The sequence below is a fragment of the Sorex araneus genome, chromosome 4 (genome assembly GCF_027595985.1).
Source record: "Sorex araneus isolate mSorAra2 chromosome 4, mSorAra2.pri, whole genome shotgun sequence".
NCBI classification, from domain to species: Eukaryota; Metazoa; Chordata; class Mammalia; order Eulipotyphla; family Soricidae; genus Sorex; species Sorex araneus.
The window spans coordinates 218,457,106-218,475,949 of record NC_073305.1 but is presented as its reverse complement, the minus strand read 5'-3'; the positions used below and the strand labels follow the sequence as shown (position 1 = coordinate 218,475,949).

At 49.5% G+C, this 18,844-nt stretch overlaps 1 protein-coding gene across 1 annotated transcript in view; it reads left to right on the top strand.

The window, feature by feature from the left end:
• HAPSTR1 (HUWE1 associated protein modifying stress responses) overlaps nucleotides 1-18,844 on the top strand; it is a 28,771-nt gene that overhangs the window by 1,408 nt on the left and 8,519 nt on the right. The window contains exon 3 of the mRNA XM_055134064.1: nucleotides 12,011-12,286. Within this exon, the coding sequence (XP_054990039.1) occupies nucleotides 12,011-12,286 (276 nt within the window). The remainder of the gene's footprint in view (nucleotides 1-12,010; nucleotides 12,287-18,844) is intronic.

The window sequence follows — 18,844 nt, the reverse complement described above, 5'->3', positions numbered from 1 at the left end:
GGCCCTCTCGGCGCGCTTTGCCTTCCAGACGGGTCCGAGGGTGGGCACAGTCCACTGAGCGCTGGACCTGGAGGGTCTCAGTTTTGCGAACGTGGGCCCCGCGTTGTGAGAGTTACTGGGTAGAGGTGCACGGGGTGGGGGGCCTTGGGGAGGGGGCACGGGAACCGGGGCGCGTCAGCCGGGGCTGGGGAGCAGCAGGTTCGTCCTGGGGAATGAGGAACTGACGGTCCGGGCCCAACCGGGCAGGGAGGAACAAATGGTGCCCGGTGATTCATGGTGTTTCTCTCTCAGTAGCTGAGTTCCTTAAATCTTGGGTAAATTGAGATCCTTCAGTGCTGGAGAGTCTTGAATCATTTCTCTGGGGTTGGTTGTTGGCCTCGGTCAGGAAGAACTTTGAAGTGCTACTTGAGTTTTTTGAAAACGAATTCCTTGGAATATGGTTTTCCAGTAAAATCACCGAAGTCGAATTCTGACTTGCTGTATAAGGAGTCGCTGTTTAGACTGTGCACTGTGTTTTCACCCGGACTTGAGCCCCTGTTGGTCTGGCGGTGGTTACCCCCATTCCACAGCGCCATGAATTGACCCTGAGGAGTGGGCGTGTGGTGCTGCTTTAGAGAGTGCCTCGGCGCTGCTGTGTGTTGGGGAGCGCCGTGCCAGACAGAGACCGGGAGGTCGGTCCTGTGCCTAGCTCTGGTGGGGTCCTGTTTCCCATTTGCTGGTTGCAGTTATTTTTGCGGGGTCGGGGGTGGGTCCACCTCTGGCTGCTCAGGGTTTACTCCTGACCCTGGGCTCAGGGATCAGTCCTGGTGCTGCTCTGGGGGACCATGTGTCATCGAACCCTGGTTGGCTGAGAGCAAGGCGAGCGCCCTGTGTGGCCCCCTGGGTTTCTAAGCAGAAGCACATGCTCCTGCCCGCGTGCATTGAGCACTGCCTGCAGGGAAGGCCACGCGTCGTTAGCCCCTGTCGTGTTCCAGACTCTTCACCTAGGCTGCATGAGAAATAAGAATTTCTCCTGGCTTTTCAGTTTTTGGTGCTGTTGTATGCCCTTTTGTTGTTTGGGCCACACCTCTGGCTCAGGAATCCCTCCCCGGGTCCTCAGGACCGTGCCCCCTGCACCCCTGCTGCTGTGCTCTCGGGCCCCATCATGGCACTCCTTTTGTCTTTGGGCTGCACCTGGCTTTCCATGTGGGGATTGAACCGGGGTCCACTGCATGCAAGGCAAGCGCCTTCCCCACTGTACCCCCCACTCCAGCCCCCATTAGGACACTTCACAGCTGGTAGTTTTCTTTGAGGCTGGCTATAAGTAAGATAGTGCTAAACTCTAATAAAAATAATTCTTTATTTGGTTAAAATGGTTTATTCACTGGGGGTTCTTTGTTAGAGAATCTAGTGAAACTTTTTAGCATGCGGGCTTCTTGGTTTGTTACTTTTGTATCCTATTTCTTGTTTTGGACCACACCCAGTGGTGCTCAGGGGTTACTCCTGGCCCTGCACTCTGACATTACTCCTGGTGGGCTTGGGGACCCTATGGGAAGCCGGGGATCGGACTTCAAGGCATGCGCCCTCTCCACTGTACGGTCTCTCCGGCCCCTTTATCCTATTTCTGTCAAATGAAGTACACCCCCTTTTCAGCTGGTAGGAATTGAAAGCTAGAGTCCGGGATATTTAGCATGGCAACATTTTTAGCTGATTCAGGAGAATGTGGCGAGTACTCGGGAGTCCCCAGGTTCTCCTGGGTGTGTGGTCTTCGGCGCGCACAGGCAGCTGGAGGAGTAATCGGGCACTTCAGGAGAGCCAGGACAATTAGCGAGGTTGTGTCGGCAGCTCGCCGGCATTGAGTGGTGGCAACTGCAATCAGAGTGAGTGTGCACAGTGCTGATTAAGTACTTAAGTGGAACTTACAGGGAGGGGGCGGGGGGCAGGGGGATCCTCTCTGGTGGGCAGTGCTTTTATGTTTCGTATGATGAGGCATTTCACATGGCAAGCTAAAATGGCTCATTTTGCAGTCTGGGAGAGGTTGACACTTTTATCACCTTCTTGGGAACTTTTCAGCTGAGCACATAGGTGCGAACTGAGGTAGAGGAGCAGAGCGCCCTTTGGGGGGTCCCTGGGCTTGGAGAGCTGAGTCTCTGGCCGCTTCTGTTGGAATGTGTGGAGAGGGACTGAGAGGGACTCGGTGAGAGGAATGCTTGCAGAGTGTCATGCATGGCCACTCCTGTACCTTCTGTTCCACACACGAGGGCCAGACCAGCACCCGCTCGATGGAATGAGAAATACAAATATTTGCTGCTGATCCTTCGTTTTTCCTTTTTCCTTTTTTTTCTTTCTCCTTTGTTTTTGCTTTCCTTTGGGTCGCACACAAGTGCTCAGGGATTCACTTCTACATACAACAGTCACTCCTGGTGACCCCATGCCACGTGGGGTGCCAGGGGTTGAGCCTGGGACGGCCATGTGCGCTGCCCTGGCCCCTCCTTGTTTTTATCTTGACATCAGTACAAATTGGGTGATGTTTGTTCGGTGCTTAGTGGTGTAGTGTCTGTGACTTGGTAAATTTTGATATCTGCAGTTTCAAACTGGAGAGATCTGCTGAAGTCCTTTCGTTCTGCTTTAAGTTGATGCTTCCCCGGAGGCAAAGTCGTGCTCCTGTCTGTTTACTCCTTCAAGCCCCTCCCCCGTCCCGCCCTCATTTCCTTGAGCAGGTTTCACAGACGGCTTCTGACTCCTCACTAGGAAAGTGTTCACTATTTCAGGCTCTTTCTACTAGGGCTACTTGGTCAGCCAAGAGGGTAGCCTTGTTCTTCCAGGAGTCACGTGTCAGCCGTGGAGCTGGTTTCCCGCATCCTCTGTGAGCCTCCTTACCCCTCCTCGTGCTTTCGCTCACCACTTTGCATTTGTTCTTCTCACCTGCTGTTTGTTTTTTTCTTGCTGTTTGTTCTAGGTTAAGCTCCATTTCTTTATTTTCTATCTTGGTTTTGGTTTTGGATCTCACCCAGCTGTGCTCAGGGCTTACTCGTGGCTCTGGGGACCATATATGTTGTTGAGAATTGAACCCAGGTCAGCTGCATGCAAGGCAAGCAGCTTACCTGCTTTATGGTCCCAGTCTCTCATTTCCTGAGCCTCCGCTTTGGTGGTACCACACGTGGAGAGCTGTTTTTTGATACTTATGTTAAAGATGTTTCGCATTCTCTCCTTGAACGCTTGTCCCAAGGCACTTCTGACCTCTAGCTCTGAGGCTGCAGGAGGCGGCGTCTGGCCCGCTGCCGAGTGTCCGTGTTCAGATTTTTTGGTGTTTGAGCCACACCTGGCAGTGTCAGGGCTTACTCCTTGCCCTGTGCTCAGAGATCACTTCCTGACAGGGCTCGGGACCATATGTGGTGCCGGGGATTAGATACGGGTCAGCTATGCTTATGTGCAAGGCAAGCTCTCTGCTCCCCTTCTCTCCGGCCCCTAGTTAAGGGTTTTAGGCAGTGACCCAGAGGCAGATGTTGGCGAGCGTTTCCAGACGGTGCCCTTCCGCCTCTCGAGGGAGGAGAAGGTCCCTTGGCTTCGCGGCCGGCCCTGGGTCCGGAGCAGGGCTGACTGGGTGCCGCTTTGTTGCTGAGGGGGCCCCAATCGCCCAGTGATTCGCGGCTTTGGGCGGTGCTTAAGCTGAAAGAAATTTGAATTAATTGTTTTCCTTCACTTTATATGTGTTGAAATTTATTTTCCTTGTTCCTCCCTCCAGTAAAACTTGGCAGGTAACAATAAATATGAAGTTAATTATGTTTTTGATGTCAAACCTCTTGGTGGGGTGGTTGGGACGTGACCTGGCAGTACTCAGAGGGTCTGCCTTATCTCAGAGGGGCCCCGGACGGTGCTCAGGTGCCAGGGCTCCCAGCCCGGGTCCACCCAGTGCCCTAGCCTTTTGTGCTCTCTGCTGCCCACTCATCCTCTACGCTGTGTGGTCTTCACGTTGGCTGTTCTGAACCTGTCTGAACTGAAAGCGAACTGGGCACAACTGAGAATTTGTGGGTTAAGTGGAGGAGAGTGATGAAAGAAAAGGGTAAAGAAAGCTTATTTTACTTGGGTACAAAAAATTGGAATTCAGTCACCCTATATTGTGACTTTGGAGTTGGTTTGTGACTGTCCTTGCTCCCGAAAACTATTTCTGAACTTTGAGACTTTGTTTAAAAACCCGTTTGGGTTGGAGAGATGGCTCAGAGGACAGAGTGTGATTTGAGTGTAGGAGGGCCAGATGCTGTCCTCGCGTCACACGGTCCCTCGGTCCCTTGGACATCTCCAGGAGTGGCCCATAGCGCTGGGCTTGGTGTGGCTCGGAAACCGGCACGACCAAACCCACATAGAACTAGCATGGCTGATGGACAGTTAGGGACTCCTAAATTTTGTTTCGTTATTTTTGGTTTTGGGGACACACCTGGTTGTGCTTGGGGCTTGGCTTTACTCAGGGACCCCCCCCCAGGTGATTTGGGATGTTACATGAGGTGCTGGGGATCTAATCTGGGTCTGCTGTTGTTTGTTTGTTTGTTTTGGGTTGCACCCAGCAATGCTCAGGGGTGACCTCTGACTCTGCATTCAGGGATTACTCCTGGCGGTGCTCGGGGGATCGTACGGGATGGCGGGGATTGAACTCGGGTTGGCTGCATGCAAGGCAAACGCCCTCCCCACTATACTACGCTCCGGCCCCAAGTCAGCTGTTTTCAAGGCTGTACTGATCTGGGTTCCTGAATTTTAATTTCTCTGTGGGCAGAGGGCATGCCCAGTGGTACTCGGGGGCCACCCCTGGCGGCACTGGACCATCTGGTGCAAGGGTTTGAGCTAGTAGTTGAGCCCAATAGCCCCAGCCGCAGATGGCTCTTGCACTGTCTCTGGCCACGGAATTTTAGTTCAGACTTAATCACAGTGAGCAGTGGCCACACTCATTCTCTTCTGTTTGTTTCTGGGCCACACCCAGCGGTGCTCAGAGCTTACTCCTGGCTCTGTTTGGGTCACTCCTGGTGGACTCGGGGAACTACTGGGGTGCTGGGATTGAGCCTGCGTGTCTGTGTGCGAGGCAGGCATCCTGTCCGCTCCACTCCCTCCCAGACCTCAATCATCTTTTATTTTTGTACATAATGTCGACAATTTTTTTTTTTTTTTTTTGCTTTTTGGGTCACACCCCGCGATGCACAGGGCTTATTCCTGGCTCTGCACTCAGGAATTACTCCTGGCGGTGCTGGGGGACCCTATGGGATGCTGGGAATCGAACCCGGGTCGGCCTCGTGCAAGGCAAACGCCCTCCCCGCTGTGCTATCACTCCAGCCCCAATGTCAACATTTTTATATATAGGTTTTTTTTTTTTTTCAAACTTAAAACCTACCTAAGTGAGGGCGTTTTGACTGCAAATAAAATAAAAATCTGGCTTCAGGCTTCACTGTTAATAGGCATGGATTGGTTCCCCTGCCGTGTAGGCCAAGGTTAAATCTTGCAAATGCAGAGGCTTGTCTCCCTCTCTCCTGGCCTCCGGCGTGTGCCCTGGCACGTGTATACACAGAAGCGTTGTCTCCAGGCTAGTTGTGGTGTGTTGGCAAATCCTACTCAGAACTGGACTGGAGAGCGAGCTTTGCACACGGGCCTGGGCTAGGGGACGCATCTCAGTGCCCTCCTGAGCACTGCGGGCCCAACCAAACACAAAGCAAACCGACCCCAGGGGCTCAGAGCCCTGGAGGGCGAGCTGTGGAGCCTGGCTCCTGGCGTCTGAGGGGCCCAGCAGGTGAAGCGAGACTGCTCTCTCGGCCCCCGGCCAGCAGCTTCCCCAGTTGAGGCCAGAATCGTTACATGTTGCCCGTGTTGTAGCCATGGTTTGGGGTTATGCAGATTAGGCCTGAAGCCCGTTCTTCACCCCTGGAGCAATGGAGAAGAGGCTTCTCCCAGAGCGGTCCAGACGCTGTGGATGCCAGGTAACCATGGTTTCCGGGATTCTTCCTCGCGCCTGTGCTTGGTTTTGTGCGCTAGTGGGGACTGCGGAAGTGGCGCCAAGCTAGCGCTGGCGTTGGACACTGCTTCACGGTGCAGGGAGTGGCTTCCTCGGCAGGGAGAGACTCATTTGGGCCCCAAACTTCCTCCAGCAGTGTTCAGTGCTTACTCCTGAGTCCTGGCAGGGGGCGTTGGGGGGCCATATGGGGATCCTGTAAGGCTCGCGCCTTACCCACTGTGCTGTCTCTCTGGCTCCCCCCCCCCCCCCCCCCCGGCTCTGTGTCTCACGCAGGGCTCAGCCCTCTCCATCCCCCACCCCCCACCCCCCAGCCGCTAGGGTAGCATGCATTTATTTGGAAAGGGTTTTCTCTTTCATAGCTGTCCCTGTTCTTGGAAGTGCTGCTTTAGTTTGCTGGGGTGATCTTTAGGTTTGTAGGTCTCTAAGGAGAAGGGAAATGACCCCCCCCCCCCCCCGGAGGGAATGGTAAAGGAACTCTGCTGTTTATTAAGTTTTGGGTTTAGGCCCTTGGAGCCTCAATTTCCGTTCCTTGTTTATGAAACCGAGACAGCTGCCTTGGGTGACTCCTGTAGGGCTTGTACTAAGCTACAGAGGGAAGTCTCCTTCATGCTGTATGGGTGTCGGAAGCTTCCGCGTCTGATCTTGCTCGCAGATTCCGTCAAGATTCTGTGCTCTGCTCCTTTCTAGTGCTTGGACGAGGAGATTGCTGAAATCTGTAGGATTTCACTTTCATCTGCTGACATAAAAACATTCCTTAAACTGTGTGAGACATGGCATGTCTGCTGTGATTGTGAGTCAGTCTGGCTGTTGAATAAGGAAATAAGGAAATAAATGTGTTAGATTAAAGGTTAAATCGACATTTGATTTCCTGGGGTTTGCTTAACCTTAAATTTAGGGCTTTTTTCCACAGCTTTGTCTATTATAAAAAGTGGGATTGGTTACAACCATCTACAGATGGTTGTTCTACACTTACAGAGTTTGAGTTCCTGGTTATCAGGATTCAAGTATGTTCAAAGCAGTGTTCAGCTGAGGGTCTCTAGAAGGCTGCTCGTGTGTGTGTGTGTGTGTGTGTGTGTGTGCGTGCACATTCTACTGGGCGTTAAACAGTCTTTCCATTCAAATGTACGTTAGGCATGTGATAGCTAGGTTCTAAATGTATATGGCCTATATTTTAAAGGTAGAAGCAATAGTGGATTTTTTCACTTAGGTAACAGATTGGATATATAAAGGTAAACTGATTGGATTTCTTATTCAGGGTATGTTGTTAATGGTATAAAACCAAATTGTCTGGACAGTGCAAAATCATGTACCAGATAATCAAAACATTATATTTTATTTGCTTCTCTGTACCTTCTAGTCTGTAAATCTTGGAGTTTACAAAACATCTGATTATTTTCTTTGTTCTAGGGCCACAATTACCTGTGTTTAGGGATTACTCCTGGTGGGCGCAGGGGACCATATGGGGTGCCTGGGATTGAACCGGGTCAGCTGCATGCAAGGCAAACCCCTACCTGCTGTGCTATTGCTTCTAGCTACGTGCTCAGATTTTTAATGTGAAATGGTTGTTGGTGCATAAATTTTAGATAGTTTTACAACTAAGGATTGTCTTCTAAGCAGAAAGTTTTCCAGCTTTTTCAAAACTGAGCTTTTAAAGGGTCAGTCCTTTGCAGATTGTGTGTGTGTGTGTGTGTGTGTGTAAAGACTGTTTAATGCCCGGTAGAATAAGTGCACACGCGCAGGCACACACACAGTCTGACTCCTGGAATTTCAGCCCTCAATTAAAACAAAGTAAGATGTTACCGGTTCTTTCCCCAGGATGTTGTTTTAATTTTTGGCTTGTTTTGCTTTGGGGCCCACCCAACAGTGCACAGGGCCTGTTCCTGGCTCTCTGCTCGGGAGCCCGGCGATGCTCAGAGATCACATGCAGTTCTGTAGAAGTGCTCTGTGTGGGAGAGAGGGAGAGCACACGCAGGAGAGCCAGAGAGGGACAGACGGACGGACGGCTGTCAGCCTGCTGCAGCATGGGAGGCCAGCGCCTTGATCGCAGAACTCTGGTTTATTCTCTGGTTCCTTGGGAATGTCTTTTTTATTTTTTTATTTTTTATTTTTTTGCTTTTTGGGTCACACCCTGTGATGCACAGGGGTTCCTCCTGGCTCTACACTCAGGAATGACTCCTGGCGGTGCTCAGGGGACCCTATGGGATGCTGGGAATTGAACCTGGGTCAGCTGCGTGCAAGGCAAACGCCTCCCCGCTGTGCTATCACTCCAGCCCCGGGAATGTCTTTTTTGATTGATAAATTGCCCTTCTCCATGGCTGTTTGGTTTTAACTTTTTGCTGTGAATTGTCCTCTTCTTTGCTACCTGGTTTGTCCTGTGAACGTTGCTTCATCTTTCTCTGCACTATGCGAGACTGCTTCTGACTTGTTTCTTATTTCCCTTTCAGGACTCCAACATTTCCCCTCTGGAAAATCTGTTTTGAACCTTTCTCTTTTTCTTAAATAAAATGTCCTTTTTCTTTCGTTATCTTTGAAACAGAAACCTCAGTTCCAAGCTTAAGTTCTCTCAGGTGGGGCCGGAGGTTCTGGGCTCACCAGCGTTATGTCTCTGTGCTTCCTGCTCGTCCTGTTCTGCGGAATAGGCACAGCTTGCTTGATTTGAAAATGTTTCCAAATCTGTATCTTGGGCCATACCTGGTGTTGTTCAGGGTTTCATTCTGGTTTTGTGCTTGGGGGCCACGCTTGGCAGTGATTATTCAGGGTACCATGTGCGGTGCTGGGGCTCCAGCCTGGGCCGCCATATGCAAGGGAAATGCCCCTCCCAGTTTCTTTAGAATCGTTCAGCCTAAAAATGGTCTAGGAAGTTGTATAAGAGTTTATCTATGCCTGTAATATTGGCTTTATCTAAGTTCTTCAGACTCAGAGGAAAAGCCATTTATATCCTGTTAAGCTGTTTATACTTTCAGGATGCGTTGATGCTTGCTTTGTTTATGATGTAATGAGCTATGCAGTGATTCACATTCATTCTACTTATGGAATGATGGGGAAAATTAGTCTTATGATTTTTTAATCAGTAAAATAGAATTAACAGTTTTCTTAAAGTTGTGATGAATGTGCTTAACATACAAATTTTTTTTTTTTTTTTTGGGTTTTTGGGTCACACTCGGTAGATGCTTAAGGCTTGCTCCTGGCTCTACAATGAGGAATTACTCCTGGGGGTGCTTGGGGGACCATATGGGATGCTGGGAATCGAACCCGGGTTGGCCGCGTGCAAGGCAAACTCCCTCCCCACTGTGCTGTCGCTCCAGCCCCGTACAGTCTTTATAAAAGGTTTTTCAGTGGATGTTGAGTAGTCTGGCTCTCCCATTTTTGTTTTGTCCTGGGGCCACACCCAGAACCTCGGGTTACTACTGGCTCTGTTCAGGGGGTCACTCTGCAGCCATATTTGGGTCCATGTGTGGTGCCGAGGATGGGCAAGCACCTTACCCTGGTGTGTTCTCTCCAGCCTTCTCTTCTTCTAAGGTACCTCTGTGAGGGCTTCCGTGTATTCCTGTTGTTCCCTGCCCCTTCCCATTTTTTAATTTCTCAGCAGTAGAACGTCTGAACTGCCTCATTAGAAAATTCTGCTTATGCTTGTCTTTTGCTGACTTGTCACTTAATGCACATTGATTTAGCGTGGGGGGCTGAGTTTGGATTATTTTTCTTCCTAAGACACAAGTCTTCACTTGTTGATTGTTCTTTCATTGCGAGTCAGCTTTAAGTGTAACATACAAGGAATTACAAGCGTGATTCAGAAAAGTAATAGAGGAATGCTTCTTTATATTAAATAAGAATTGCTGCTTTTATGACCGATCCAGGGATAAAGGGACCTATCCTTCATGTTCTTAAAGATAGAACAGTGAGTTTTTGCTAGTATGATTGTGCAGATGAGAATGAACTGTACGAGTGTAACGCAGCCAGTTTTTTTGGTGGTGCTGGTCCACACCCAGCAGTGCTTAGGGATTAGTCCTGGTTCTTCACTCAGGAATAATTCCTGGAGGGCTCGGGAGCCATGTGGGATGCTGGAGATTGAACCCAGGTCTGCTGCGTGCATGGCGCCTTACCCTCTGTGCTATTGCTTTGGCCCCGTTAACATACATACTTTTTTCACTTGATAAAACCACTGAATGACGGGTCATTTTACTAGACATGTGCTCCATACGTAGAGGTTACAGTGTCTACTGGGTCTGGGAGATGCTGGGGTAAAGTCTTGGGGTGGTTATGTTTATGGAGCTGGAAGCAGGATGAAAATGTACTCAGGAAGTATTTGAAGCCTTTTTTTTTTTCTCCACTGTTCGGTTTTGATTGCGTGTGGTCATCAGTCATTTAATTTTCCCTCATTTCCAAAATGCTGCTGTCTTTAGTGAGGTACCAATTTTTTTTCCTTTTGGGTGTGGGGGACCAAAGTGGGGGTGGTGGCAGCTCCTGGGCTGTTTGGCAGTGCTCCAGGACCGTGCGGTGCCAGTGCTCAAACCCGGGCTCCTGCACGCCGAGAGTGTCCAGCCCGTCAGCTTCCTCCCCAGCTGGGTTTGTGGTTTTGGCACTGACTTTGTCATGAAGGGGAGTCTACCTGGAATGACCTGATAGACACAGGCCAGCCTGGTGGAGGAGTCCTGTGTCAATGAGACGGTGCTCAGGCTTCACAGGATGTCACTCCCCTCCCTCCCTCCCTTCCTCTCCTTCCTTCCTTCCTTCTTTCCTTCCTTCCTTCCTTCCTTCCTTCCTTCCTTCCTTCCTTCCTTCCTTCCTTCCTTCCTTCCTTCCTTCCTTCCCTCCCTCTCGACTCCCTCCCTCCTCCCTCCCTCCCTCCCTCCCTCCCTACTTCCTCCCACCCTCCCTACTTCCTCCCACCCTCCCTCCCTCCCTCCCTCCCTCCCTCCCTTCCTTCCTTCCTTCCTTCCTTCCTTCCCTCCCTCCCTCTCGACTCCCTCCCTCCTCCCTCCCTCCCTCCCTCCCTACTTCCTCCCACCCTCCCTACTTCCTCCCTTCCTTCCTTCCTTCCTTCCTTCCTTCCTTCCTTCCTTCCTTCCTTCCTTCCTTCCTTCCTTCCCTCCCTCCCTCCTTCCTTCCTTCCTTCCTTCCTTCCCTCCCTCCCTCCTTCCCTTTCTGTCCCTTTCCTTCCCTTCCTTCTGGCCACATCTGGCAGGACTCCGGGCTTATTCCTGCTTCTGTGCTCAGGGTTCACTCTTGAAGGTTCAGGGTCAGACTCAGGTCAGATTTCATTCTTTCTGAAAAGTAGGGGCGAGTTTTGCCTGGTGGTTAAGAACCAAAGATTTTCGGAGTGAAGTACTAGTCTTGTAGATAGCACTCAGTAAGATTTCTATGCCTTTTCCTCTTAATTGAATGAAATTTTGTGTAGTGCCAACATAAAATTTAATTTAAACTAAGTGACTTAGTGTTAGCAAAAGCTAACAGATAAGGTATAGTAAGTTTTTTTTTTTTTTTTTGAATAACATTTAACAATAGTGATTGAATTAACAGTAGGCCTGGACTGGAGAGCGGTGGGTGGGCTGCATGTTTTCTACATAGAAGATCCGAATTCTGTCCCCAGCAAGCATATGGTCTCCTGTGCAGTGCTGGCTATGACTCTGCCCTAAACAAACCCCCCCAAAATACCCAAGGAACCATGGACGCACGTGCGCGCGTGTGTGTTGGGTGGGGGGAGGAGTGGGGAACTGGGCCACACCCAACTGTGCTCAGGAATCCCTCTTGGTGGGATTTGGGAAAGGGGCAGTGCCAGGGATTGAATTCAGGCCAGCTGCCCACTGGCGGGCACCTTTCTTGCTGCGCTGTCTTATCTCTCCGCTCCCCCCCCCTTAAAAAACGGCAGAGGTTCTGGGACTACGATGCGTTGAACTTAACTGTGAAATCCGGTGCTCTTTAATAGATACAGTGGTAGGCCTAGAGAACCTCTAGGCTTCACGATACTCATTTCAGGTAACTTGTAAATCTGTTTTCTCTAGATGACTGCTGATTGCTTGTTGTCTTTTTTTCCCCTAACAGAAAGCGTGGATACGCATCAGCGGAGTTTTGATATTGGAATTCAGATTGGCTATCAGCGACGCAATAAGGATGTGTTGGCTTGGGTTAAAAAGCGCAGAAGAACTATTCGCAGAGAAGATTTGATCAGCTTCCTGTGTGGAAAAGTTCCTCCACCACGAAACTCTAGAGCTCCCCCAAGACTGACTGTAGTGTCCCCTAACAGAGCTACTTCAACGGAAACTAGCTCATCTGTAGAGACTGATTTGCAACCCTTCCGGGAAGCCATAGCTCTGCATGGTAAAGCCGTTTAAACATTTCTTTGGCAAAATGGTTAAGGGTGTGCCCGTGGGCCCATTTTCACGTTTAGCTCGAGGTCCAGATGCATTGTTTGCTTTGTGTCTATGGCAGCAGTGACGCTTGATCTAGACATGTCCAGATAGAACGTTAGCTGAGAGCCTCGGGGGCAGCTGGAATGCCGGCCAGCCGATTCTAAAAGATGCTTCCGGAGCGGTAGCGGAGCTAATTGGTGTTACCACATAACACAACCTTTTGCAACATACGAATTTGCTTTACACTTTATGTGTTTTCTTATTTTCTCTGAGTCAAAGAGGAGGATCTGTCTTAATTGTTACACTCCGATCGCCTGAGAGCCTAGTTGGGCTGGTGATTAAGGCTGGTTCTTCTACGGGACTCAGCTCGGGGCCCTCGGTTCATCTGAGAGTGCCCGGGGAGCGGGCGGCCGGAGAGCAGTCAGCCTGGCTTAGCCTGTGTCTCTGAGCCCCTCTCTTCGCTGGTCAGGGCGGCCGGAGAACAGGCTTCTCGCCCACCCCCAGGCAAGACCTGCCCAAAAGAGCGACCCTAGTGATTCCCGAGCAGCCTGGCCGATGGAGTGAGTCAGTGCGCGGCTGGTTGGTCTAGACCCGGCTGAAAATAAGGCTGGAGGGTGCGGGCTGTGCAGATGACTAAGCAGATGGAAGTAGGGTTAGTGACTTAGGTCAGCAGTCCTGTCAGCCTGTTTCGGGCCCTAGTCTGGGGTTTTAAAACTAAAATAATGAGACAGAAAGGGCTTTTGTATCATTGAAGTGAACGCTTCTTGTCAGATCTTGATACTGAGAACCACCGTGAGAACAGTGAGGCTGGACAAAACTGGGCTCTTTAGTTTTTCTTAAAAGGCAGGCCCAGGGCCGCAGTGATAGTGCAGGCATTGCCAAGAGTAACTCCCGAGCGTAGGCGGTGTAGAACCCGGAGTAACTCATGAGCAGTGCTGGGCGTGACCCAAAAAGCCAAAAAACAAAACCAAAGAACACAAAAGGCAGGATCAAGAGCTAACTACAGCCACTGGTATTTCATTTCATTGTGTTTTTTAAATTTCTGGGGTCACACCTGGTGGTGCTCAGGGCTTTCTCCTGGCTCTGAGCTACCGGATCACTCCTGGTGGGGTTTTGGGGAACCATATCGGGTGATCAGGGTTGAGCCTATGCTGGCTATTACAAGGCCCTATCCACTGTACTCACTGCAAACTGCAAACACACCCCCACACCCCCACACAAACACACACACTGTGAGTGTTTTTGGATAGGTGGGGGAAGAAACATCTGCTGCAGGAAAGTTCATGACGATATGGATGGATGTAGTACTTTAATTTGTAATTAACGAGTTTCACATCTTCTGGAAAAATAGAAGTGTACAGTTTGTCAGGTTCTTAGTGCATGATAGCCGGTATGGCTGTCTCCTTTAAACACCCTGAGTTTCTTCCTTTATACTGTGGGTTTATGATTCATTCCAGACTTCTTGCTCCACTGTCTTTTCTATGTTATGTCCTTCATCCTAGGAGATTTAAGAAACACGAAAGGCACTCTCAGTAATGTAGTTGTATACATTGTAAAAAAGCCTAAGCCAGCTCCCCTCCAACAGCTTTTCTATGCTCCAATTTTGTTACATTTGCTAAACTGAATTTGTTTAACATGATTTGTTATTTTTCATACCTTATGAGTTTCTAGGAAGAGACTTTGTAATTTTTGATTTAGTTTAAGAAAGGGTTTGAAAAAGTTTACTTACACAGCTCTGTTAGCAAAGTCGTCCTTCCCTTCAATAAACTTAAAGTAGCAATAATTTTAGAATCTATTGGAGACTCAGTGTACTCATTTCTAGGGTTTACACACTAAATTCCTGAAATTGAAGGTATGGTGAAGTTACAGGAACCTTCCTTCTCTTAGTAAAAGTACTTGGAAAACTCTTATACAGGGTTTGTTTCTTTTTGTTTGTGGAGAAGCTGAGGGAATTGGGAGAAGAACACTCATCTGATTTGATCATTTAAAATGAACTGTGTGCTACTTAATAGGGCAGTGTTGATCTGACTAAAATGGACTTTAACGACTTTTTGCAACCAGTTGTCCTTACAGTTGGCTCTATTGAATATGTGATATAGAAGTGAAACTGTTCAGATGCCCTTTTAAAATGTATCTGGGGACTGTGATACACTGTGGGTAGGGCATTTGCCTTGCTTGTGGCTGACCTGGGTTCAATCCCTGGCACCGCCTGTGATCGGTCCCCCAGCACTACCAGGAGTGATCTCTGAGTGCAGAGCCTGGAGTAAGCCCTGAACGCCTCTGGGTGTTTCCAAAACACAAAAAGAAAAAGTATTTGGGAATAGCTTTTTAGGGTAGCTAACTTTGCAAAGTCCAGTTTTACATACAGTTTGCTTAGCCAGATCTATGATCTGTAGAATATAAGTCAAGTCAAATTTAAGTTCTTGGAATTCTACACAGGAGATTTTAAATTTATGAAATTCTGGAGTGCAGAGAATTAGGCCAAGGAATGAGGGAGGTTGTGTTAATTGATTTTTCACAGCCCTCCTTACCTTTCATGGAGGACAGTTCCCATTGCAGCATTTTATCAGCTCTTTGAATAAATGCTCACCTGCACCGTAAGCTCTGAAAATACACCTAAAAGATGTGCTTTATTTGCCGAAAAATGACAGACACGAGATACTTGATGATTTGTTGCGGGCAGGCGAGGTGTGATAATGAGTAAGAGAAGCCCGTCCCTCTAGCCGGAGACTTTAATAAGCACACACCGGGGTCAGAACTGCCCGTGATTACGGAGGCTTAATGAGCAGGACCCAGCGTTTTGTTTGATACTTGCTCCCTGCATAGATTGCTCATTTTCTGTACCATAGGTTAGTCATCTGACTGTTGCACTTACCACAAAATCACAGACACACAGAAGCATGTGCTCAGTTGAATTCTGTTCTTGTTAGTCCTTAAGTCTTTTTTTAAGTCCTAAGAACTGAATTAATAACTGATGTTTTGATGGCAAGAGACTTCTTCAGTTACACCGGTAGTCGTCTAGTCATCGGAACCATTTGTGGTTCTGTCTACCTTTCCGAGTCTCCCTCTGCTAGTCATGCTTTTTCTTTGAGAGTGCTTTGCTTCTCTTACTCGGACTCCTCTGGCTTTTCGCAGATTCACTGACCGGACTCCTCTGGCTTTTCGCAGATTCACTGACTCAGCTTTTCGAAGGGTGTTGGCCTCAGGCTGTTCTATCAGGCTGTCCCAAAGGCCTTTGTCTTAGAGTTTCAAAGTGAACTCACCCAGTGGCAGTAGATGTGTGTCTCCTCTGGAGCAACTCAACAGATGAGGGTGGGGGTGTGTGTTTGTGTGTGTGTGTGTGGTGTGTCTGTAAAATCAGATTCTGGCCAATCTCTGGGAGTATGTAAGCGAGTAGAAGACTTCTTGTTCTGTTGAGGCCAACACATAAGCAAGTGGATAGTTTATTTCAATGTCACGAACACTGTGTGTGTAAGAGGCTCTGGGGTCAGAGAGACATTTCATAAGACCGGCCGCCACCGGCTGCCATGGATTCAGGAAAGGTTCCCTGACAGGTGGGACTCGGGCTCTTGTAATAACTTGCTGCTCTTCCCTTCCGGTTCTGAGTTGACCCATTCAACAGTCTATCTAAGACAGGGAAAGAAATCTTTTCATTGAAAAATAGCCTTTGGTCTGGAAAAATCATCCAAGGGTTAAGGCGCTTAACCTTGTACAGGGCCAACTGGGGTTCAGTGCCCAGCGTTGCACGTGGTCCTCTGAGCACCACCAGGAGTGGTCCCTGAGCGCAGAGCCAGGCCGAGCCCAGAAACCAAAAAGAAGGAAAGAGTTTGGTTTTCCTGGGGCTGTAGGGCCAAGAGCTCTACTAGGAACTCTCGGGCCTTGCTGTTCAGTGTTGCTTCCCTCCCTGAGCTGTTTGCACCCACCCAGCCTTGCTCAGCGGTTCCTCCCGGTTCTGTGCGCAGGGATCACTCCTGGCGGCTCCGGGAGCAGAGGAGATGCCCGGGATTAAACCCAGGTGGGCCTCATGCCAGCACGCAAGGCAGGCGTCCTCCCCTGTACTAGTGCGCCAGCCCCTCCTGGAGCTTTCTAAGAGTTACTCTACTGTTTCTCTCTGCTCTTCGTGTGCCTGAACAACACCCTGTTGGGGCCGGGGCTGCATTAGGGCAGGGCCTTGCCTGAAGACTTCTGACTTGAGGGGCTGGAGCAATAGCACAGCAGGGAGGGCGTTTGTCTTGCACCCGGCTGACCAGGTTCAATTCCCAGACGGTCCCCTGAGCACCGCCAGGAGTAACCCCTGAGTGTCGCCGGGTGTGACCCAAAAAGCAAAAAAAAAAAAAAAAAAAGAACAAAACAAAAGATTTCTGACTTGAACTGAACCTATCCAAGAACCTGGTGTTAGGAGGTGGTTTGAGTACCCCAGGTTGAGTGTCCTGTTAGTAGAGGGCCACAGCCCAGTGGGAGCAGGGCACCTTGGGGCAGATTGTAGACCCCCAGGTACCTGAGATCAGGGAGAAGGAACGGGCACTTGCAGGTCACTGCTCACATGGGCGTCGCTGGGCCTGGGGAAGAGCTTGTAGTTTGGTGTTAACTCGGTGTCATGTATCCCAGTTCGAATGCTCCCACCCAGTCCTTTAGACGACGGGCCTTAGCTTGGATCGTTTTAACAAAGGCGTCTTCGGCTCTGATTGAACAGAGCAGTAGTAGAATGGATCCTCAGGTCTGATGAGAGCGGCCACTGCGCCACTTCCCACTTCAGCACAGGAGTTTTCCCCACCCGTGAGTCTGTGTCGTGAGCTGCTGTTTCTGCCTCACTGCTGCAGCCCCTCTATTTTGGGGGCAAGATGAGGACTTCTTGAGGCGGTCTTCTTCGTGAAAGGCGACTTACTCGGAAGTTGCTTTGTTAACAGAGGAACAAACAGCCCTACCTCAATATGGTTGCCCGTGTCTAGCCCACTGTTGCATGCTCTCCCGGCCTGCCTCCGGGCCCTTCCTGCCTTTGCAGGCCTTTTCAGTTTCCCCTCGGAGGAGGAGAAACTTTATTTCATTTATTGCAAACTAGTACTCCTGGCGCTGTTCCTCTGTTCTCAGGAATCACTCCTGGCAGGGCTTGGGGGGCCCTGTGGGGTTCCAGGGATCTCACGTGGGTCTTGCCACATGTAAGACAAACTCCTTCCCCGGTCCTATTTTGATGACATTTTTGACACCACTGAGAGGTTTGCCACATGCCCGGATTGTCTCTGTAAAATTCATCGACTGTAATTAATTAAAAATTCCAGCAGGATCTGATGTAGACTCCGATGCCAGCTGTTGATGCCGTTGGTATTTGACTTAAGATACACTTTGTCCAGTTTTAATTTTTATGTTCAAGCAAGAGGCTTGGGTCTGCATTCCTGTGTCCAGATTCTAAAAGGAAATTAGGTAAACACAAGCCGTCTGACCTTGAATGTGATAGGATTTTTTGTTCTGGGGCCACACCTGGCGGTGGTCAGGGCTTACTCCTGGCTCTGCATTCAGGAATTACACCTGGCAGGGCTTAGGGGACCATACGGGATGCCCTGGATTGAACCATTTCTGTTGTATACCCCTAACCCCCAGATAGTTTTAAGAGGGTTTTTTTTTTTTCCTTTTCATTAAATTCCCCCCTCCCCCCAGTTTTTGGGCCACACTCAGCGGTGTCCTGGGCTTAATCCTAACTACTTGGGGGTCACTCCTGGCCGGCCCCGGTGACCTTATGGGGCAGCGGGGATGGAATCCAGGTCATCTGCTTGCAAGGCGAGCGCCCTGCTCACTGTGTCATCACTCAGGCCCTTCCCCGCCCCTCCCCACCTCCTTTTTTTGCTCTTTTTTCTTTCTTCTTTTAAAGATAAGTCATTGAGCAGGAGTGGTGGAAGCAGCTCTTCAGTGTCGGAATTTAAAGCCTTTTGTGGTGGTTTGAAACAGTTTGTGGATGTGGCCTGGAGAGCTCTAATTGGGTAATTAGAATCCTTGAGGGTGCAGTGGGTCACTGTAGAGAAAATACCTCTCTTGTCATTCGGGATCCTTGGTGCTGAAGGGGGCAAGTCCCAAAGCACTCTGGGGGGAGGGGAAGTGACACAAAGCTGAACCAAGTGGCTGTGAGGAGTTTCTAGTCGAAGGGATGGTGGCAGGAGTGCGGAAATGCAGGCCGGATCAGGCTGAGGCAGCTTGGGGTTTTGCTCCACGATCGGTTTCTCCTTGGTTATGGCGCGGTCCTCGTGAAGTTCCCAGGATTCTCCGTCCGGATGCACACAGAGGACCGTCTTTCTATTTTAGAAGTACAAAATCAGAGAGGAATTTTCACCTAGGAAAAAAACCAACCCATCTAAGGCAAACCCTAATTTTGTTTGACTAATGTGTCAACCCAAAAAACTGATTTCTGAGTTTCTGGAAAACTGTGATTCTAGGCAGCCTAATCCAAATTAGATGCTTTTCCCTCTGAGCTTAGTTTTTGTGGTGTTTGTATAGTTTTTAAATATTCCTTGGCCCACATGGGGGAGATGGTGCCTGA